This window comes from Podarcis pityusensis (assembly GCF_964106645.2).
Source record: "Podarcis pityusensis genome assembly, chromosome: 6".
In the NCBI taxonomy this organism is placed as follows: Eukaryota; Metazoa; Chordata; class Lepidosauria; order Squamata; family Lacertidae; genus Podarcis; species Podarcis pityusensis.
In genome coordinates, this window is record NC_138030.1 from 34,372,436 (window position 1) to 34,396,267 (window position 23,832).

The window sequence follows — 23,832 nt, forward strand, 5'->3', positions numbered from 1 at the left end:
AGGGCAAGTGTCATCATAAGGCAAATCATGGTTACAAATACCAGTCCTAGGAGTTTTCACAACAGGTGGAGTAGCCTGCATAATGCAAAGAAACAGCCTAGGAGAAGCAGCACATTGTTTGCTTTAATCTTTGGCCATTTGAAAGTAAATGAATCTATTCCTCTTCCTCGCTTACAGCACAGTTTTGCTGAGATAAACAGTGCAGTTTACAACAAAGATGGCAACTCTTTCATATCCATTGTCCATGTTGCTCTTCCTTTCATAATATTCACAGTCTCTGCCAGTGAAGTGTTGGGGCATGCACAGAAGCTGCCCAGGATTCAAGTTCCTCCATTTTGACAGCAATGCTGGTTCAGTTTTTTACTTTCAGTAAGACCAATGAAAGGCACTGTTGGCTTACTGAGCTGTTTCCTGCTCTCATAGCTTTGGTTCATCTGATTGAAGACATTTAAAATGGTGTGATCCTTTGGGACTGTGCTCTCGTCTGGACCTGTGCACGTGAAGGCAGACTCCCTCCGAGCAAAGTCAGACTTCTACAAATCCACCACAATAATTACGGCAACAGGTATATAATAATAATATATTATTACTTATATATTACTGAAGCCTTTTCCATTTGCCTTCTCTCTCGGGTGAAGCTGAGGCGACGAGAAGAAATGCAAGCCGGTTTATCCATAGGCTTAAGATCCAGAGGCGTCATAGGTTTTCAGAGAAGAGGCAGGAATGGTGCCTATTAGAAGGAACTTCCTCAACCTCTGGTCCTTCACTCCAGTCATCAACATCTGAAAACTCCTCTTCAAACACAGCATCCTCAATCTTCCAACTGCCTATAGGCAGAAAAGCTCTTACACTTCTTGTGTGCCTTTCCCTTGGGCCACTTGAATCCCATAGCTCAGCTGGTACAACAGCCAGAACTGCTGGAGCCAGAAGTGATACTGGAACGATAACTGGCTGCGGAGCTTGAGCAGACACTGCCAGGAGTGTGAGGCAATGACTGCAGGTTGTTGTTAGGCACCCGGCAGCTCTTTAGCAAAGTCACCTAACAAGGCTCCTTTAATCTGGAGCAGCATTTGTGGAGTCAACTGAAGCTGCACCCAAGTAAGATTACTGGAAGTGCTAGGCAAAGCCTGGAAGAGAGCTAAATTACAGGGCAAGCTTGGATTAGAGGTCATGATGATGTTACAGAGAGCAGCTGTGAACAGGAGCCTTATGAGGCACAGAAATGGCCTGAATAGAAGCAGCAAAAAAAAACCCCAAAAAATCCTCTTCAACAGGTGCCACAAGTCGTGACTGGACCAACATTACTTCCAGCCCCTCAGAAAGGGCTTTCTTATCTCCATTGACCTGAAGCAAGCTGTAGGAAAAATATCCAAAACTCCCTCCAGCCTGCCTTTTTACTCCAAGCAGATCAGACTTCCTTAGACCTAATGGAGTTGGATTAATCTCAGCAGAGATTATCCCACAGTGCCATTGGATTCTGTTCCACAATGTGCCTTCAGCCACCTCCAAATCAGCAGAGCCATGATTTGTTAAAGCATGCTGGAACTTGGAAACTGTCACCGCAAGAGGCTGGAAGAATATGATGCTTTTAGCTGCCCTAAAGACTTTGGCTTTAGATTTATGTAGGTTTTTGTCATTGCCCCCCCCCCCCACCCGAATGTGGCTGAAGTTTTCCTCAACTGCTGCAGCACTGGCTCAGAGCAAATGGGGATCATCTCCAGTGGGGGTGGGAAACGGGCTAAGCGTCTGTGCCTTGTGGCCAATGGCTTAGCCAAACGGCTACTTAAAAATGGTGAACTGCTTTGGCACTGGCTGGAGCTCTGGGGAGAGGCAACAATGGCAGGGCGCCAGCATAAGAACCCAACAGCCACTAAAATGCTGAGAAGAAAAACTGGTTGGTTTAACTCCCAAGGGCCTGCAGTGGTAGGGAAACGGCCACTAAGGAGAAAAATTAGAATTCTTTTGTTCCATCATGGGGGTAGTGGGTTCTATGAAAATAACCACATGCTGAATGGAAATCACTTCCAAAACACAAGCCTGAGCAAATCTGAATAGCCAAGTGTGAACCCCAACCGCCTCAGAGTGAAGGCAGGAGAAAGCCACGTAAGGTGAAGTGGATGTGAGCAAAATCCTCTGAATAAGCTGCAATTCTGCCTTTGAAGGCTAGAGGGAGCTTTCACCCCACCTGAGAACATGTTCACTCAAAGAAAAAAAAATCGCCATTAGAAAATGAGTATTTAGCAAAATACAAGTATTCCTGGAAGCAGATATCACTTTGGTTTTTCTAGTAGGATATAAAATGGGATTAGAGTACCAAAATAATATATACTGAAATCATCTAAGCTTTGATATCATCTAAGCTTTTACGAATACAACATCACAAAATGAAACAATGCAGTTGTAACAAGTATTCTTGCTATGAATGGGGGCAGGGTAGAAAGAGTAAGGAAAAGGGAAGAGGAATCGACTTGGGACTCAACGTAGCCATATGAAATCTTGCACTAATTTTTTAGCTGTTTTTCAGTTGTGAACACTTTCTGCTTTGTGTGTTTTTTATCTGTACCTGTGAATGAAAACTGCCTAAAACTCAGGACTTCATTTATAGCTAAGGATTTAAAAACCACTCCGCATTCAGATAATATGTGAGCGGTATAGAAAAACAGAGTATCCATAATAGAACAGAATTACAAAAACTGAGAAGAATTTAAACATTTTTATTTTAGCTAAATGGGTTAGCCCAATTAGGGCCAAACCTTTAACGTAGATAGATTGGGGGGGGGGGGAACCAGACTAATTTCCATGCTTTCTTGTCTTGTCTTTGGTATTGGAAGGCAGGACTCTGCCACCCAACTTTGGGTAACTTCTGGTTCCCAACTTTAATCTAGAACAAACCAGTAATTGTATTCGGGGTAATTTACTGACATTTTAAGGGCTCTCCTTACGTTTACCTGTGTGAGAACTCCGGACTGGATCTGTAATGGCTGAGCTGCTGGTGCCTGTGGCACAATTGGAACAGTGTTGTCCATCCTAACAGGGAAGCCAGAATGCTTTGTGGTTGCCTGAAGACCAGCTGTAGGAAATAAAGAGAAGAGAACAGTTAATCTACTGCTTTTAATTATCTGAACACTTTTCAGAGCCCATTTACCAACAAACAAAAAAAAGACAAAGCAAATAATTACTTACACCGAGAAATGCCTAAGTCTATCTACACACTTGGTGCGGCAGACCAGCTGTACAGTCTAAGCAATATTTTTCTGGAATACCACCTATTCAAAAACACCTTCCTTTGTGGCGATAGATTGCCATAAACCCATTTACTGATTCTGCTCTTAACATTCAGGTCATAATGGAATTTGGAAATTGGGATGCCAGCTGTTGACTGAGAGGCAACTGTATTGTTAAAATAAAGTTTTTCCAGCTCCATGAGAAGCTTCATCCCAGGCTGCAGCTACTGCAATCTGGAAAATAGTCATCTACTGCTTGGCTACTGGCAATATCTTTGTATTTTCCAACTTTACTGAAAGTGTTTTTTAGAGGCCAATATGGAGTAATGCTCAAATAAGATATAGGTATATCTATAGATAATGAAGCTACAGCTCTCTTTGGGATATACAATGTGTGGCAATGCATTTTGAAATAGATTTCAAAACATGGGGAATCGACAACAAAGCATCATTGCTCTACAAAATAGAACTGTAATTCCATACATACTACTGATGAAGCCAACTTGGGCAAGAGGTTGGTTTTATCAGCAGGCTACTGTAGTTGAGCTCACTCAATACCTTGTCTGCTATATAAAGGTCTGTAATGGAGACTCATGTGCCTACTTCAGTAAAAGTAGCTGTGCATCCACAAGCGCCCTGTGCAATACTCATGAAGGAAACGGGGGACCACCCTGCACCCGACTTCTGTGAAAAGGGGCACAATATCTGCACCCTCCCTGGACTTGCTCAGCAAGAAAGGTGTGATATAAACTGAATACATTATAATCCCCCAAATCCAACTCTATATGAAACAATAAATCCAAGTTTGTCTGCAGCAACCCTCAAATCATCTTGGATTCCTCCACTTAGCCTAGTATAACAAGCGTAAGCGAATCAATTGCTCAGCTGCACATTGTATCCTATTTTACTTATTTCAAAACTTTCAATTTACAGAATTTGTATACTGAGCACCATGCTAGAGTTTTACTTTTAACTCTTAAAACATGAAAAGTGTCAAATTATATCTTAGAGGCATATATGTAATATATGTGCACCTTAGGTGTTATAGCTTTAAAACTACTATATATTATTTTTGTAAATAGTATAGAAAGACCCCAACACACACACACACACACACACACACTTACTTTGAAAAGCAGGAGGACACACAATGAAAGTTTGCTGAAATGGATCCGTTTGGGTGCAGATCTGAGTGGTTCCAGGCTGTAAGGAAACACTCTGCTGTGCCACACCAGTAACTGGTGCTGCAGATGATGGGTAGAGAGCAGACTGATAATTCAGCAGTGAAACATCTGAATTTGCCAGAGAGAGAGTAGCAGCAGCTGTAGAATTTGAAGCCAACACACTAGCCTGGAAAGCAGGAACATTCATCATTAGAACCAAAACATGTCTTTTGCTCAAGCATTTGAAAATCAACCACAAAACCAATACAAAATCCAGAGTAGAAACGCTTCAGGTTTTCCGCTCACTTTAACCCAACTTTCTGTCTCGGTGACATATTTTACAGATCAGCTGGTGAGCAGTATAATACTAAACAGCTAATTAGCTACAATGGGAAAGGGTGAGGGATGAAGGCAGGTCACAGGAGAGCTGCTCCGAGAGGTCCAAGACCATGGTGAGCTTTAAAGGTCAATGCCTGAATTGGGTATGGAACTCATAAGGCAGCCACTGCAAAGCGGTAGCTGCCGATTACATATAGCATTGATTTCAGATTAAATTCATGATTAATAATCTAGAATAACATCTAGATTAAGGTGAATCACTCCAGGAAATGACGGAAGCAGTTTTTATTGGTTTTCATTCCTCAAAATATAATAATAATAATAATAATAATAATAATAATAATAATAATAATAATAAACTAATTACCTGATGGTGCACAGTATTGAGCTGGTTGTTGAAACTCATGGTGAGGTTTGTGCTTGTGTTCGGTGCAACATGTGTTGTGAATGGGCTTTTTATCTGATTAACTGTGTCATACATATTCACTCTTCGCTTGCATATCTCCATGTTCTGAAAGCAGGATTTCACACTAAAAGGAAAATGAGATGTCAAAGAGATTTGTTTGGCTGTGAAACTAGTTAATTACCAAGCATGTCAGGCTATGTGTGCTATGCTTCTGCACCTTATTTTAACATGCATCAATATAACCATGAGTGCCATCCTCCCTCCTTCAAAATCCTGAAGTTCAAACAGTAATGATCAGGGATTAGGAACCCGTGTTTATCCAGATGTTGCTGGACTCAAACCCCCATCAACCCCATCCAGCATGGCAAATGGTCAGGGATAATCAGAAGTTGTAGTGCAACAACATCTAGAAGGCCAGATGCTCCCAATCCTAACGGTATACTTTTGGGGTGGCTGCCAAGCATCCAGTTTATATCTGGGATATAAAGATTCTGATTATGAGAAATCTAAGGTTTTGGTGGAATAAGTAGCTGCAACAACATTTATTTTTTTTAAAGTAACTCCATTGAGGTAATACATACACTTTGGGAATTCCTTTGATTAAATCAAGTTTGCTCTAATTTGAATTTATTTTGTGTTAATGTGAACTTCTAGAAGGCTTTCATATGCTTTATTTTTTACTTGTCTCAACCTTGAGGGAGGGACAGGCTACAAGGGTGAATGAATAAATGAACAAACACTGTTTCAAACATCTGTCAGAAACTTACTGGTTGCTATGTGGGAAATCCAGTAGATGGTTCATTGTCACAAACTGATGGTTCAAAGTCTTCAGCGGAGTAATTCTCTTATCTGCATCAATTGTCAACATTTTCTTTAACAAATCAATGTACTCCCTTCGATCCGCCTTCTCTGCCAACATGTCTGTTCCCTCTAAATCTGTAGACATATTTACCTTGTAGGAGAAAAAAATTAGAACTTGATCTTTGCTGCATAAACCATTGACTCTATAGCAGGGAAATTACTAGATACACAAAATGCATTTATTCTCAGAATGCAGAATCATTTCAACTTTAGACTCAGGATCTCATTCCTCCCTCTTCTGGTTTCTCTAATATATGGATGTTGGGGGGGGGGGGAGAATCACACTGTTATATTACTTAAAAGAGCATGTTGAATAGAAGTGAAAATGAAATCTTACTCATGTTTACTCAGAAATAAGACCCAGTGAGTTCACTGGGGCTTACTCCCAAGAAGAGGGCACAGAATTGCAAGCTTAATTCCTGAGGAAGGGAATATAATTGATTCCTATGTAGAGCAAGTGTAAAATACTACTGCTCTGGGTAATTATGCTTGTAGTATAAAAGGCATCATTATTTTTCTCAGCAGCTCACCTGCGCCATGTCATCCAAACAGTTGAAAATGTACTTCCGAGCTTCCTTTGATTTTATTCCCGTCTCTAATTCATGTTCCTCTGGAGTCTATCAAATAAAATACATGTTACAAGCAACTCTAACAGGGTTTTAGAGTTCAGTGCAATAAAAGCAAAGCTAGGTCAACAAGCAATCAGCCATTGACAAATGGAATGCCCTATGAAGCAGAAATGATAGGCCATCATAACCTTGCTACCTAAGCTTGTGAAAAATGACACTGTGCCAAATTAATGTTCTCATCTATATTCTCAAGGACAAATACAAGCCAACCTGAGCAAAGTATCAGATATTTTACAAGGCAGCCATAATGTGAAGCTTCAGATGTTTCTAAACAGTAGTTCAAACTCTGAAAGGTGATTTTAAATCACTGGATGGCTTTACAGCAAAGGGGATTGCAAAAGTGATTTTCTGACAGTATATCTTTTAGCAAAAAGAGGGTTTGTCACTGAAAAATTTTCTGAGAACTAATGTTAATGGCCTTAAATTTTCTAATAAGATGTTATTTTGCTGGTGACAAAGAGAGCCTTCTGTGCGTGAATCTTTGTAACTCTAAAAGTGCTCTCCTTTCCTATAACATTCAGCTGAACAAGTTAGTTGTTTTAAATTGTTTTTGACTTTGTTTTGAAAGCTGTAACCCACCATGGGACCTTATGGCAAAGGGCAGACATTAATTAAATTAATAATACTAAAAAAATGAATGTAATTAAAATCAAGAATATATTTTTTTTTTAAGTCCAGCCCAACGGAAAAGACTTGCTCCTGCATACAAATTCGTCACACCAATAAGTAGCTCTCTTTATTGTAACTGTTTCACTGGATGTGCCCAGAGAAGAAATGCATGTGCTCAGTAGATAAGTCCAACTGAATTTAATGGGGCTTCCTCGAAGGTAAATGGCGTTGGGTCTCCAACCAAAGTTATCGTAACCTAGTGGTGAACATGCAATAACCAAAGGTTTTTCCTCTACATAAGCTGCAAATACTGCTCTTACGACAATAAATTGAATGTCTGAAAAAAAATAAAAACCTTTAGTCTCCACAATGGGTATCCCAAGTTTGGATCTCTGTTAAAAAACCTGCTTGTTTTCGTTCCTGCACTCAGTAAGTACTCAGCTGGAAGTCCTTGCGTTTGTGAAATGTAACGAATCTGCAATGGAAAAAAGAAGTAATCTATGATAAAGGCAGAATGCTGTGTAAATAGTTACATGCATTTCCTTCCAGAGGAAGGAAAACATACAGTGGGATCTTTTCTTTTCTTTTAAACTGCCTCAGTCAATATTCACTTAACAGATTACCATGCTGAAGCAAATACATTTCTTTGCAAACCTTAGTTGTTTAATATATTTTACTGCATTATCCAGTTCCAACCATATCTTGCATCAGATTCCCAATTTCTTGTTAGGGCTGAACTGATTTCTAGCCTGGACCCAGGAAACAATCATTTCCAGTGGATTCCAGTGTGGTGTCAATGAACTCTGATGGCTCCACAACATCTTGTGCAAGCATCTCAGAGCTGGGGCGTTGAGAAGGCCTTGTCCCACAAGCAAGGCACAGAGCTTAAATGCTCTCATGTGCTGGGTAACCTGAGCAGACCTGGTGCTCTACTTGCCTGCATTTAATTTTAACCAGCCTACTTTCAACAGCATATGATTAAAATCAATTGTACTGTATGTCCAAACCAGGGGTCATGGGTTGTTTCACTCCAAGCAAACCATGTCCAAGGTTTGTTCATTGGTGCCACTATAAAATGTGATTTGTTTGTCCTGAAGAAAAGAATATAGCCCAGACCAATGGATTCATGGTAAACCATGAACAATGGTGTAATTGGAAATGGCAGTGAAAAAATGTGTGTGCCTTGATCAGAAGGAACCACATGACCCCCATCTACCCACCCAAATGAACATTCAAAAGAGCTGAGGGGGAAAAGTGCTCACTGAGCTGGTCCCACCAAGATGGACAGGCCAGGTATCTTGAACTGCAACTGTCTAAAAGTATGCCTGTAGTCAGCTTAAGCAGAGGTAGGAGGGAGCAGCACTGATTCAGGCAAAGCACCACATCAGTGAATATGTCCCATCCTCCTTCATCAGCAGAGAGGTGTTGTCATGGCCAGGGCAGAAGTCAGAATGTCAGCATATTATGTTATCTACCAGTAACCTATCCATTCAAAAGAAGTTTATACAGTTGGGTGATTTATACAATCCTGTAATTTCTGGTCTTGGGTATTGGAACTGAATGAGGCAATGCAAAGCACTACAACTAACCAGTGCTTCTCGCATGTGTCCATCTGAAAACAGTAGGACTATTGATCTAATCCAGCTCTCTAGATCAATTGTACAGTGCTCATGAATTAGATGTTTATAATCCAATCACAAATGCATTTGCAGTGCAATCCTAACATTATTTCCTCGGAGGCAAGCCTCAATGAGTACAATGGCACTTATTCCTGATTGAATCTGCTTAGGACTGCAGGCTTAAATACCATGAAATCAGCTTAGGGCACCTTTTTGTTTATAAGAGTGTGGCTAAATTTGGACAGGCATTATCAAGTGCTAAAGTGATATTAAATCCAGTTCCAAATATGAATTCAGATTTGAATGTAAACTATATAAATATCTACACAAACTTGCCTGATCATATTCTGATGCTCCTGGGTACAGTGGCCAACCAAGAAACAGCTCAGCTATCACACAGCCCAGCGACCACATATCAATAGCTTCACAAAATGGCAAACCAAGGATGATTTCAGGAGCTCTGAAAAACATGCAATAGTATATTTGATTACTAACAACTTCACAAATCCCATAAACTTGACTGAATTAAAAAGTTTAGATTATCAAATGTATAGCCAAGAATGAATGAGCAAAAGTGATAGCAAAACCAATAATCAGTGCTATGGCATCTTAAAGACTTAAAACATTTAATACAGCACCCCAGATAATGTATGGCATCTGGTAAAGTGTGCTCTGTCCTACAAATACTTATACCATAACAACGTTCCTAGCCTGTAAGGTGCTGCAGTATTCCGTTGCTTTTAGTGCAAAAGAGTATCATTGATCACCCTCTGAAATCTATCAAAACTGATACAATTATCTCAAAGTACATTTTTCTTCTTTAATAAATGGAACTAGCAATACACATAGTTTCTATAATACCAGCACAATGCAGTCTTCTATTCAATGAGTTCAACTTGGGTAGCCTAACAGAGCCATAGGGGTTATAACAACTGCTGCCCTCTGGTGACAGGGGGACTCTTTGATCCAGAGATGCTCTAGACTAGAGGTTTGAGGAACCCTCTGAAACAGGGTTTGAGGTGGCACAAGGTACTGCCGAGGGTTACTGCCAAATATCGCTTCAATCCCCATTCTGCTGACAGACTGTTCCTCTGGATCAAATAGATTTAATACAACAACACTTCCCAAACATAAGCACCATATACTTCAAAGTAAAGCTTTTATGTCCGATGGTGTTTACTCTGTGGGCACAGAATCATGAGTTTTCCACACAAACAACCTTTGGCTGTATGCACTCACATTTGGGATAACTCAACGAATTAAATTCAATAGGAATAGCTCCTAAGTAATTATTGCTAAGGTATAAGATCAGCCTGTTTATGTTTTAAAGGCAATACAGTGAGAAAATGATCTGACAAATTTAGCACACAATTCACTACAACATTTAATTTCATACAGCTTAAGTCCAGTGAGTAAGACAAACATGGCTACGCTGGAAAATAACAACTTCATTGCCAGATCTATAGGATTATTAAAGGTTTTATCCCCAAAACAGAAGGAACATGTTGAGAAATGTGGTCGTAAACTTAAGCTGCAGTTGACCACCAAGTCCAACCTCTCTACCCAGCTCCATGTTTCTTTACCTAGTTTCCTTTCCTTTAGGAAAACAGTGGTTATCCTATGTCACTCAGTGAGTTCTAAGGAGGAATTTGAAACTATGCCCAAATTCATTATCCAGTGAGCCATACACTGACCACACAAAAATGACAAGAGATCCCAGTGTTGGGTTGAAACACTACCCTAACACACACACCCAACCATTGCAGGTATTAATCATCTTACAAGCTAGTCATATTCTCCCAGCAAACACAGGAAAATCAACGAAGTCACCAACTCAACCATGTGTGATATCAAGATGGACAGCAGCTGCCATTGAACTATTTGTGTCAATCACCAAACCAAGTAGTAGATTAAATTCCCCTCCTTGTTCTAAATATATTTTGTTTAGATAACCAGCTGCATATTGTTATTTTCAGAGGCTTATAAAAGGAATGAAGTGTTTATACATGAAAGGTGCTGGGAGGAAGTAGATCACAATCCTTGTCTTCACAGTACATTTGAACATGGGATTATGGATTATTGGAACTGAAAATCAGTCCTTTATTCTTATCTTACTAATCATGACTTGTTGGGAACAACCAACTCACAATACTGCTGGATCAGTCCATCAACATCTGATGGATGATTTATTAGGATTGGGTCCAGCATCACTTTCGCTGTGCATGTGTGCCAGTATCCATACTGGGCAGAGTTACATCTCAACACAGCTCCTTCCTGGGAAGTGTCTTCGGGGTTGAAGGTACACACAGTAGACAATAAATAATCATGGATGCCATAAAGATTCAGTCAAGTGTAGAAGTTTACTTGACAGGCATAAAAGCATATTGGTAGCAAATATATATATATATATATATATATATATACACACACACACACACACACACACACACACAGAGGCATTCAGCACTGCTGTGGTCAAGGCAGCGAAAGTGATGCCAGACCCAATACTTCTAAAACATCCATCAGGCATTGATGGATTGATCCAACAAATATCTGGTTCAGAAATATCAATCCAGAGATCATGGCTTGCTTTTCCCAAAAGCCAGGAAGAGCAATGCAGGCATGATTTCACTTGTGCACAGCAAGCCATGGTTTATGCTTATGACAACATGACTACTGGGTACCCATTTGAATATTGCAGCTGCCTGACAAATCTGATACAAACATCTGAGCTTCCCAATACTCCAACACAGATACCGAAATTTTAACACCAAGAGTGTGGCTTACAAGTGCCAACGGCTATATGCCAGGTTGAACTCAAACTTGGGCACATCCAGAGTGATCTCAAACCCTTAAAATGTTAAAACAAAAAAATTCCTTCCAGTAGCACCTTAAAGACCAACTAAGTTAGTTCTTGGTATGAGCTTTCGTGTGCAAGCACACTTCTTCAGATACACCTTAAAATGTTTTAAGTGCTTATTCATGTGGCAAGGATGACTACCATTGGAGAAATATAAATTCCCCTTGGGGATTTGTGTGGGCTTTTGAATTCTGGCTATGTTATTCAATCTACTGCATTTTACATCCCAAATTCTAGAAGCATAGAAGTTCTTTTTCCAAATGTCAAATAATGACATTTTTCCCCCTTTGGCATCTGCAGTCTGCTTGAAGCAGTCAGGCTTCTGAGTTCTCACTCAACTTTATCAACCCAGTTATTTGCAAAATATTTGTAAATATCTTTCAAGTTGAAAACACAAATGGAAAAGAAACAGGAAAGGATAAATGGGAAGCAGACAGAAAGCAGACAGGCATGATTTAAGGAGACAATTTACCTATCAAGTGCCACAGGATGAATGCCATGCAAAAAAAACCAAAACCCTGTTTAAATAAATGAAATGGGTACTTACCTATAATAGCGTGACTGCAAGTAAGTAGAACACACAGCTTTCGACACATGACTTGCAGAGCCAAAGTCTATGACCTTCACCCTATATGGCTGGCGTACAGGATCAACCAGCATGATGTTCTCAGGCTTCAGGTCAGCATGTATTAGACCCAGGCTTTTCAGTTTCATCAAGGCAGTGGCCACCTGCTGCAAAATTGGCCGAATGTATTTCAGAGGCAGGGGGCTAAACTTATTTTGTTTTAAGAAGTCGTACAAGTTTTGTTCCAGCATCTCAAACACCAGGCATGTGTGGTTTTTATGTTGAAAACACTCATAAGAGCGGACAAAGTTGTATTCATCAGCATTCTCACTACTCAGCCGGGACAGGATACTCACTTCGATCTGCCCCTGCCTGGCATAGGAAGGGTGGTTTTTCAGGATTTTGATAGCTACAATCTCCTTGGTGCTCCGCTTCCAGCATTTTGCCACCTGCCCAAAGGTCCCTCGGCCCAAGAACTCCAGGACTTCATAGCTGTTTGTCATGGAACAAAGGATTTCATGCTGGACCAGCTGGTAATCCCCTTCGCCACTGGAACTACTGCTTTTCGTTGTTACAGTGGTGGTAGTGGCCGCAGCACCCACCGCAGGTCTGTTTTGCAGCATGAGAGGTGGATGTTCCTCAATAATTTGCACGCTACCGTTGCTGTCAACTTCCTCACTTTTCCTTTTTAATCCACATTTTTGGTACGGTTCCAGCAAAGCAATGTTAGCCCTGTGTGTTAGGGCCTGGCTGCTTTGGAACGACGTTGTTCCACCAGTGCCTGTGCTGTCGGCTGCTGTGACCACAATGTGCTCAACTGAAGGAGCAGGGAGATGGAGGCTCTGGTCATAAGCAGGGATGCTGAAGTTTGCTACCTGGTGAGAGGAGCTGGCTGGCCCTTGAGTACCTGGGAGGTTTTTGCTGTGACTGTAATACTCGTCACCGTTACTCGGTCCTGAAACATCCCAGCTAGAGGGCTCCACTTTCAGTTTCTTGGCACTGCAGAAGGCACTCGAAGATACTGATGGGGGGGAGAATACCTGCAGCTGAGAGGCCATACCTGAAGAGTAAACAAAGAGCTAATTAATGAATAAGCAATAAATATATCACACAACAAGAAATCATACTTGGGAAAAAGAGCCAGATTCACAGCTCTCCTTTTACCCACTAAGTAATAATGGCGAGTGTGTGACCTCACCAAATGTTTCCCAAAGGTAACAAGGGAGATGGCTCTTTCCATAGATTGCCTATAGCTACACACAAACTGCCACATCAGCAGCTAAACAATATTAGATTCTTGGTCACCCTGGCCAGCGGGTATCCATACATAGGGGGATCAGGAACAAAGAACAACAATAAATATTTTTTTGGGAGGGTACAACTTTCCTTGTAAGTGGTCAAATGCCTAGTTACAAGGAAAACTGCTGAAATGTTACGTTAAGTAAGGTGTAGGAAACATGTGAGTTAATAAAATGGCTTTGAGTAGATGTGCTGGTTAAAGTATTGTGGGGTTAATATTTGCATTAATTTGCTGTTTTATAGGTTCTATCATTTCCTTTATGCTCTACTACATACAACATGTGTAATCCACCTGACCACGACCAAACAAGTTGTCCATCCTACCTCTACAGAAATACAAACCACCTACAATTAAGGACAGAAGTCACCATGCCGTCCCAATAATTACTCCTATAGACAGGTCATGCTTCCCAAAGGATACTCCCCAACCTCACTCCTAGAAGCAAGTCATCCCTACGGATACTTCCCAGATCCACAGCTTGACTGTGCTGAAAGTATTTTTTAAAAAAACAAACCAACTGGCTTTTAGTTCATTTCAAAGGTGCCTTGAGAACATGGAAGGAAAGCATTTTTTAAGTACAACTTAATGAAAACTAACACTGACTAGAAAACACTAACAAGCAGAAGGGAATATGCCTGACTTCACCATCAGTATTGCAAAAGGGACACCAACACTGCCTTCAATTAAGCAATGTCAGGATCAGATGCTACTAATGACTGGTGCTAATGAGCTGATGTTTTCTTTTACTGTAGCTTTACTGTTTATATTTTGCTAAATTTCAGTGCTGTGCTTCAATCTGACAAAAAGCAATATACATTAAAGTATTAGAAGTAAACACTAGCAATTTTATTATGGAAGGTTAAAGGTAAAGTCGCCGACGACTTTGGGGTTGCATGCTCATCTGGCTCTATAGGCCAAGGGAGCCGGCGTTTGTCTGCAGACAGCTTCCGGGTCATGTGGCCAGCATGACTAAGCCGCGTCTGGCAAACCAGAGCAGCGCACGGAAACGCTGTTTACCTTCCCGCCGGACCAGTACCTATTTATCTACTTTCACTTTGCCGTGCTTTCGAGCTGCTAGGTGGGCAGGAGCTGGGACAGAGCAACAGGAGCTCACCCCGTTGCAAGTCCTAGGCTCAGTGGTTTAGACCACAGCGCCACCCGCATCCCGTATGGAAGGTTACCTTCAGATAAAAACATAAATGGTCTAACAGTTTATGTCTCAAGTGTTACAAAGAAAAGGCGGCAGACTCCAACTGGCCCTTCAAAGTCCAGTCCAAATATTTGCTTGTTGTCAGGGGACAGATTTTAAATCTGCAATGCCTTACAAAACAGGTTATGGACCAGCTACCAGCAGCCCAACTAGCATGGCCAATAGCTGGAGGTGAGGGGAATTATAGTTCAAAGCATTAGTTCAAAACATTCAGAGGATAACCTTTTGATCATTTGCTTTTACAGTGAAAGGAAAGTAAGGCTCAAGAAAGGAGACTGGCAAACACTCTCTCCAACTTGCAGGGCCTGAATTTTAGAAACACGCGTTTTTAAAGACTAACAGAGCATTTGCCAACAGCTATTCAAGCCACGTTTCCTGCAAGACCTTAGTAGTAGTGTGACACCAGACCACAGCCAATTCACACATGTTTCTTTTGACTTTGACTAAAGTTTAGATGCTTTCATAACTGTTCTCATTTTGCAAACTAGTTTCTCCATTTTGAAACAGTGGTTCATTCACAGAAGTGTTGACACTTTTGTGCCAGCTAACACTGAAAAGTTTGCTAGGAGTAGAAACAATGCCAATGAAGCAACTTATTCCATCAATACAATTTGACATTGTCCATAGAGGACAACGACAAGCTTCTGCTTGTGTCATCATTCATAATGGTCCATGTAAGCTGCCACTCTTTTACTCACTGACCTGATTCACACAACACAAAGCACATGAACAAGCAAACATGCTGGTTCCCAAAGACAAGACTGGTTGCTTTGCTCCTCTTCTGAGCCAGATACTGTGGTTTGGTCTTAGCCATTATGTCAAAATGCAGGCTTGCCGTTTTATTTCAATCCAGGCAAACCATGAGCCATAGTTAATATTTATAGTTAATATTTATTCTATGGCTTACTACTCATGGTTTGTCTGGGGAGATAAACAGCAAGCCTAGGTTTGGACATAATGCTAAGCCAAACTATGGTTTAGCTCAGGGCAGTGCAGCAACAGCGTTAGAGAAGCAAAGGAGCCATGTTCTTCTCTCTGCGAATTCACATGTTTGCTCTTTCATATTAAGCTATTGTTTGGCTTACTGCTACAATTAATCTGGGCCAGTCAAAAGAGCAGCTCTGAAAAAAGTGTATCAATTTACTTAGTAGGGAGTTCTATGTAGGATTTTGGGTATGTCACTACATGCAGCTATGAAGACTGCCAAATTAACTCATTGTTGCCAGCGATGATGAGACACTATCCAGAGGAAGTTACACACACTTGAACAACCAATTTAAAGTATGCTTTGGTCTCTTCTAGACTGCACATATAGAATTCAAGTATGTCTCATCAGAGATGTGGATTACCCCAACATGAAAACAGGGTGTTCCTTAAAATCTTTTGTGATGTGCTGGAAGACCAAGACAGTCAGAAAACAAGAAAACATGACACAGGACAAAAGCCTGAGCCAAAGCAGCCATTTCAAAACCCTGCATCAGATTGCCAACTGAAGTGACACACGCATTACACAATATAAAGCTACCAATTCCTGGAAATAACAGCTATCCTAAGTACTGACAGCCTAATGTTCAACTGGCTATTCTATTATCAATTTGAGCATTTAATGCAGGATGGCAAATGTGACCTAACAGGCATTACTGAAACCTGGTGGGATGAGAATCATGACTGGAATGTAAAAATTGAGGGGTATAACCTATTCAAAAGGAACAAACCAAACAGGTAGGAAAGAAGAGCATTACATGTAAAGCATGTAAACACTTTTTAACAAATCCATGACTTGGAGAATTAAAGGCAGATTGAGAGTACATGAATAAAAATTGTAGGAGGGAAACAAAAGTGACCTGACTGCAGGTGTCTGCTATAAACCTTCAAGCCAGACCGAAGAGTGAATGGTGCCTTCCTACAGCAGATTACCAAACATTCAAAAAGGAGAGTTCTAGTAGTCATGGGAGACTTCAACTACCCTGATATATGCTGAAACTTTAACTCTGCCAAGAATGTATGGTTCAACAAATTCCACCACCGGCAATTTCATTTCCCAGAAGATGGAAGAAGCAACATCTATTGGACCTCTTTCTCACCAACAGGGAGGAACTGATTGACAAAGTGGAAGTACTGGGAGGAAGTGATCATGTCCTCTCATGTTTCATTATACAGAGGCAAGGGAAAGCTGAGTGTAGTTGGACATGCACTCTGGGATTTCTGAAGGCTGATTTCAAAAAAAATGAACTACGGGGAGAGAGATTCCATGATCAGAAATTCTAAAAGAGAAAGGAGTCCAATATGGATGGGGGTTACTTAAAGGTGTAATACTAAAGGCACAAAGGCAGACAATTCCAACAAGAAAGTAAAGTAGGAGGCATCAAGTGTGGCAGCATAAGATCTTATGGAAGATATTTAAGAACAGCATGTATTAGAAATGGAAGAAAGGAGAAATAATGAAGGAAGCGTATATAATTGCAGGGAGAAGTCAGGTGGGCCAAACCTCAGAATGAGCTCAGGCTTGCAAGAAAGGTGAAAAATACAAGAGGTTTCTTTGGCTATGTTTGAAGCAGAGAAACAAAAAGTAGTAGTCCGCTGCATGGAGTAGTGCTATGGGTGATAGAGAGAAGGTGGAACTGCTTAACACCTACTTTGTCTTGTCTTCACCCAAAAGGAAAGCAGTGCCCAACCTGGTGATAACAAAATAAACGATGCAAGGAGAGAGCTGCAGCCGAAGATAGGAAAGAACACCTAGCTACTTTAAATGAATTCAAATCTTCAGGGCCTTGGAGAAGCTGTGAGGTTCCTACTGTCTGGGGGCAGGTAAATGTCCCCACCTTTAAAAAGCAGAGGAAAGAAGACCCAGGTGATCAGCTTAACAGTGATACCAGGAAGTAATAGTACCACTGTATTCTACCTTGGTCAGACCACACCTGGAATCCTGTGTCCAATTGCACCGCAATTCAAGAAGGATATTGACAAGCTGGAACGTGGGCAGAGGAGGGCAACTAAACTGTATTTCTTCCAGATACCGAGAACAGTAGTATGTTTAGTTTTTCTGAGATCAGCTAATCCATTTGTTCAAGCTGCCTCAGTGGATTAAATCAGGAGGGGTCTTCTCTTCCCCGCCCCCCAATTATTCTTTAACCTCTCACTGCAAACATCTTTCATATCTTACTGTACTTAAGCCAGGGTGTAGTAAAAGTGACTGCTCTGATCTCTAAACCAAGATAGCAATGTCTTGTACATACTACTTATTCAAGGGCAGATTAAAGGAGCAACATGAATGTTTTCTCTGTGATTTTGGCAAAGACTCAAATGTTTTCAAGAGCTAAAATCCTTTCCAACAGTTTATTCCAACTCTGTCAGGAGCATGTTGCATGTAAAAACCAGTAGTTAAGAAGGGATGAGTTTGGCTCCAAGAGATGGCCCTTCAACTCCCAGACAACATCTGTCCCCAAGGATAAATGCTGTACTAAAAACATCATATTAAGTTTCAAAGAACAACCACAACACAAGTTTCAATTTCAGTAAAACACTTTTATCAGTATCCAGGAAACTGTTTTAACTCCCACCCCATTTTGTATGTAAGCTAGGTCAGATGCCACATCGGCAATGTTCATGTTTTATAAAACTGATCTTAATGCAAAATGCTATCAGTAAAAATGAGCACATTTTTGCTGCCACCAATTCTTCAGCCATGTCAACAAGTTCACACTAGCCACTCATTAGTTCTAAAAAAAATATTAGGGTGTGACCTCCACAGTGGCAGGTTCTGCATTTCAGGGTGTTGTGACCTAGATAGCTTTAGAGGTGGGACTGCACTAATACAGTGGTACCTCAGATACGCATCAGGTTACAGACTCCACTAACCCAGAAATATTACCTCGGGTTAAGAACTTTGCTTCAGAATGAGAACAGAAATAGTGCAGCGGCGGCGCAGCGGCAGCAGGAGGCCCCATTAGCTAAAGTGGTGCTTCAGGTTAAAAACAGTTTCAGGTTAAGAACAGACCTCCAGAACGAATTAAGTTCTTAACCCAAGGTACCACTGTATAGCAGATTTCTATACAGACCTCTTCATTTACTACATCAACACACATCCAGAGCTTACGAAGATACCACAGTCCTAGACTACATAAATATTTGGTTCTGTACAAGGCATTTAGCTTTTGTTCATAAGCAGGAAGTAAAATTAAAGCTATATTCTGCTTCAAGCAATGTAGTACAATACTTGCTTTAAGATGTTAATATAAAGCATGTTATCCCTCATGCACTTTATGGGGTCTTAGAAAATATCTTTAAGTGCACATGCATCAGCCTCACCAACAAAATATCAATAATGAAAAAGAGCATTTTTAGAACCTTTAGTCACTTCATAATGCCTACTCCAATTGATGATTTCAAGGCCCAAGTTGTTTTCTATGATAAACTCAGAGCCCCCATTATAGATCTTGCAAGCAAAGTGAACAATTGTTTTACAGCCTGAGGAACAAACTAAGGCCAGTTTTTTCTACAGTTGATAATATCAGGCTTTGGCTTTAGTCTAGCTACAGAATTTTGCTATTTATACCTGTACCCATCTAGGAACACTGAAACAGGTTATCTGGATACCCTCTGAATACAGCACTAAATACCTGCTTTGACTCCAAGCATAATCATTCTGTGATGGATTTAATAACAGCATTTGCAACAACAGAATGCCACAATGCATGCAAAGCATTTGAGTTTATCAAAACCACCAGCTGTAAATCAAGAGATCACTTGTTCAGCTACTAAAATGTCAAGTATTCTCATAGTGAAAACTTTTGCTATGGGAACAGAATCACAATACCACTGAGTGGAATTCATATGAGCACATTTTACTGAAGAATGACTTACGCTTTGGTTTTTCTACTTGTTAAAACACATTAACATTTTTGCTAAAGGTTCCAGTTCAGTTCAACAGAACCGCCTAGCAATCCCCCTGCAGCTCTCCCTCACAAAAATCTCCAAGTAGGGCTAGAGTCTCTAGACCATCCCATCCGAAACTCTGGAGAGCTGGTGCCTGCCAGTGTAGACAACATTAGCGAAAATGGACCAGTGATCTGACTCATTCTAAAGCAGCTTTTTATGTCCCCATAATCCACACCCAAGCGTCCTGTTTGAAGGATTCCAGCAAAGACAAGAGATGAAGACCATCTCAGAGCCTGTGCTGGACTATGGACTATCCACTCCCCACAACAGGGTCATTCTGCTACAGGGCAGGGTGAGGAGCAGCAGAAGACTTTTTAATATGATTTTCTTTAGTACGTTTTCTTAAAGTGTGCTTTAATATTTGTATAATAAATGTGCTTTAATATTTCTGATAAGCCACCCCACCTTGGAAGGATATATATCTTGAGAGGGGCGATTAAAACGTAAGTAGTAATTAAATGAATAAGCACAAGTACAGGAAAGCTGACGATGGCGGTAGAAGATGCCTCTGGAGTAAGTTCTGAAAAGGGACTTATTTCAATGAACTGTAGTTTAAACTTGGCAGAGGCGGAAGGCGGGGGGGGGGGAGAAAATGTGAAAATGCCCTGCCCACTCACTAACCGGAGGCCCCAGCGACGGGCGTAATGGGAAAGGATTACACAGCGCCCCACTCGCTGGACATTTTTGTTTTTTACAGCGGTGAGGGGAGCCTCGTGAATTAACAGGTTGTTACGGAGCGGGGGCCGCATAAGCAAGAGAAATACAGGAACCCGAGACTCGCCCCTCGACGGGCGACTCCCCCACCTCCCAAGAGCTACGCGATCTGGCTGGCAACGCTCGGCCTCCGCCTCCCCAGCCAGGCCTCAGCGGCCCTCGAGTGCGACGATGGCGGCCTCTGAACCCGAGAAGCGACCTGCCCACAGCCCACGACAGAGCGCCGTCCCCGCCCGCTGCATCCCACCCCGAGGCCTCCCCGCGAGGGGCCGCGCGGGCACTTACTCGCCGCCGTTGGGGGTGTCTCAGCCACGGGCCGGGCCGGGAGCTGCCTGCCGGTGCCGGGGGACGAGCGGGCGCATCCTAGCCCCGGGACTCGGGGCCGGCCCGGGCAAGGGGGAGCGCGGCCGCCGCGGCCTTCTCGAGGCGGCCAGCACAGGGGCAGCCCCCGGGCCTCTCGAATGCCGCTGACGCCAGGCTTCGGCCCCCGTCGCCCGCCCGCCAGCGAGCCCGGCCCGGCCCCCGCTGCTCTTCCAGCCGCCGCGCCCTCTGGGCCCCTCCGCTCAGCCCAGCTGCTCCCGCTCCGTTCCGCGCCCCTCTCTCGACTGAGTCAGGCGGAGCCAGCCGAGCGCAGCACGCCAGCTAACGCCTCACGCTCCGAGCGCCGAGGCGGAAGCAGCCGAGCGCCGAGGCGGGGATGCGAACAGCCGCTTTCTTTTTTCCCCTCCCCCCGCTCTCCACGTGATCAGCGGCGGTTGAGCCGCGCCGAGGAATCGAGGCTCGCCGTCGTGACGGGAGACATTTTCTCCGATTGTCGCGGCCGCGATACGTTACCAAAAACGCAAATCACAAGCACGCAGCCCCTCCCCAGGCACCCGGATCCATCTCATTTGGGAAGGAGGGGGTGGGGGAAAGATACAACCCTGGACGATCAGAGCCCAGATACTAGGTGCGTTTCCAATGGAAACGGCAAACCCCGCTGCCCTTGAAAGGAGCGCCTCCATGTTAAGTGCGCCAAGGCACAGGCCGAGAACATGGAGGGTTGGCTTCCCCGAGCCTAAACTCAGAAGGGCCCTGGTGGCGGGATCTGCCGCCCGTGACGCAGCTGAGCTTGGCCTGAGAGATCAGCCGGGGCACCTTGTTCGGGAGCGAGATCCGCCGGCCGCGGGGAGAGCCGCTTTGGGGCGCGCAGGCACGGGCAGACCGCCGTCCTCTTCCGCGGCTGCTTCGCCTGCAGCATCCTAAAGGAAAGGCTCCCCTTTGTGGCTTCACGCGCCACGTGGCTCCCCCGCCACAGCTCGACCCCGGCAAGCTGCGCAGCGCCGCACTTACTTCTTTTCCATTTCGACGTGGTTCTCACCCCGCTATATTCAGTTCCTCGCGCGCGTCTTTTAGTTGCCATCTTCAAGCGGCTGAAGATCAGCTGAGCCCAAGTTTCTCGCCTCTGGATCGACACAGGTCCTCTCTCTCTGATCAAGCCCAACCGATCCGCCGAAGTCCTAGACAACGACTGAAAGGGATAGGAATCCACTCCGAACTTGCCTTCAGGATGATTCTAGAGTTCTTTGCGCTTCCAAACGGCCAACGAAGTATTTTTACCGGTCCTGAGAGCAACCGCAACCGGTGCTGGAAGAAACACCAGGCCATTTCTGGAGAAGGCGAGCCAGCCTTTATATAGTCGACTCTGGTCTCACCTGGCCAGAACAATACAATTCAAATGTAAATCACATCACGTTTTAGCGCCTTTGTGAATAAAGTTTTAAGTGCTTTCACGCTTAGTCCTACGGTCCAATCAACATTAACGTAGATCAGCCTTTTGAGGGGCAAATGTAATCAGCAAGAGTAGTTGCCAAGAGGGATAACGGAATATAGTAATATAATCTGTAGTTGCAAAAACTCTTAATGCTGTGATCCTGCCGTTTGGCTAATGCAAGGGAAGTTTAACGTTCTTGTAAATTGAAATCTGAAAGGGGCTAATGGTCATGAGATAACATGCTCGTTTATCATGGCTTCTACAAGCATTTAGCAATTCAGTAATTTGCCTAGGGCAAAGCTAAATAAAGTTTACTATCCTTATTTTACAGATGGGTTCAACAAACAGTTCAACATTTCAATAGGGTGCAAGTATACAGAACAAGTAGAAAGCCACTCTGCCTCCATTATTCCCCTCTAAACAAAGTCAGTATCTGCAATAAAAATTAACAAAGATGTTAGTTTCAACTTAGAATTAATAAACACTGAAGGCTTTGCACTGCCTACAAAGGAATGGTTTGGGGGTTTTTTCCAACTGGGGCTGGATGCTCTCTAGGCCAAACGCCAGGACCCTGCAGCTCAGGGATGCCCCAAATGACCACACAGATGATTGGGCAGCAGCAAACAAGGCTACTTCAGAGCCCATCAGGGCTCACACTATTCACTGCAGAAACCTTTCTTTCTTACTGTTTTATGGCCAAGAGACAGCTGGGCAGGCATGTACATAATGCTCTTCAAATAAAAAAACTTTTAAAATGTATTATTCTTTTCTACTACAAAATGGTGCTTATTCCCAAGTAAATTTATTTACCACCCAGGCAGGAGAAGCAAAGCTCATTTTGTTCCTGCAGTCATGATGCTATGATTTAAGTGTGTTTAAAATGCAAAACTGCACATGCTCAGAGCATGTTTTTAAAATCAGGGTTGGCATGCTTCCCCCCCTCAATGTGATAGCAGTGTGGGGGAGGACAAAAAAGAAGTGTTAATTTGGACCTTCACAACTGAAATATATTTCCTTACAATATACGGGTTCAAGAGGAAAAGTGGTGCATTCTTCCCATTTCTACTTTCCAATACCATGTTTAGGAATAAAAATGATCACATTTTAGTCTAGAAACCCTTATCTAGTACAGCAGAGAAATGTTTGTGGGAATGGAAACAAAAACACTGTCCTTTCTCCCTCCCCCAAGACCTGCACAGAAGTATTTTGTTATATATCCCCATTAGTGCTAAACTGCCCATTTTATTGTAACCTACTATCCTCTCTTGAGTACATCTCTCTTTTATAAACTGAAACATTACTTAAGAGTTTCAGGTGGAGTCTGTTAGGCACAGAAATAGCTGGGTTACTGAACCTTAAAAGCCCATTTCTCAGGTTGCTTCTAGACTTTACCCATGAGAGCAGCAAAGGCAAATGTCTTGTGCTTCCTGGGTCTGCCCCTCTCTGTCATGTCTAAAGTAGAAATTTGATGCAACCTTTTGCTGTGAGATGTACACGCTGTCCCCAAATTGTCTCCACCCCCCCCCCCCGTAGAGTTCCTGCTTTTTAATAGCTGCATGAGATGCTAAAACTGTAAAGCTTTCCTAGCATAGGTATATAGTAGTGGAGGAGAAAGCATCACCTATTTAGTATCTTGCTGTGC

At 42.6% G+C, this 23,832-nt stretch overlaps 1 protein-coding gene across 6 annotated transcripts in view; it reads right to left on the bottom strand.

Moving 5' to 3' along the window:
• The window catches only part of HIPK1 (homeodomain interacting protein kinase 1), a 44,765-nt gene extending 22,569 nt beyond the window's left edge, over window positions 1-22,196 (bottom strand). For 4 of the 6 annotated variants that reach the window (XM_081009789.1, XM_081009788.1, XM_081009785.1 and 1 more), the window contains exons 1-9: window positions 21,575-21,731; window positions 12,258-13,335; window positions 9,187-9,310; window positions 7,587-7,706; window positions 6,524-6,610; window positions 5,900-6,084; window positions 5,094-5,256; window positions 4,352-4,574; window positions 2,949-3,070 (exon numbers count right to left, since the gene is read on the bottom strand). In XM_081009789.1, the coding sequence (XP_080865915.1) occupies window positions 2,949-3,070; window positions 4,352-4,574; window positions 5,094-5,256; window positions 5,900-6,084; window positions 6,524-6,610; window positions 7,587-7,706; window positions 9,187-9,310; window positions 12,258-13,335; window positions 21,575-21,677 (2,205 nt within the window). In that variant the 5' untranslated portion in view covers window positions 21,678-21,731. Of the gene's footprint in view, window positions 1-2,948; window positions 3,071-4,351; window positions 4,575-5,093; window positions 5,257-5,899; window positions 6,085-6,523; window positions 6,611-7,586; window positions 7,707-9,186; window positions 9,311-12,257; window positions 13,336-20,722; window positions 20,916-21,574; window positions 21,732-21,769 lie in introns of those variants that run through there. The other 2 variants (XM_081009786.1, XM_081009787.1) reach the window with 2 other exon arrangements.
• Window positions 22,197-23,832: the final 1,636 nt, after the last annotated feature.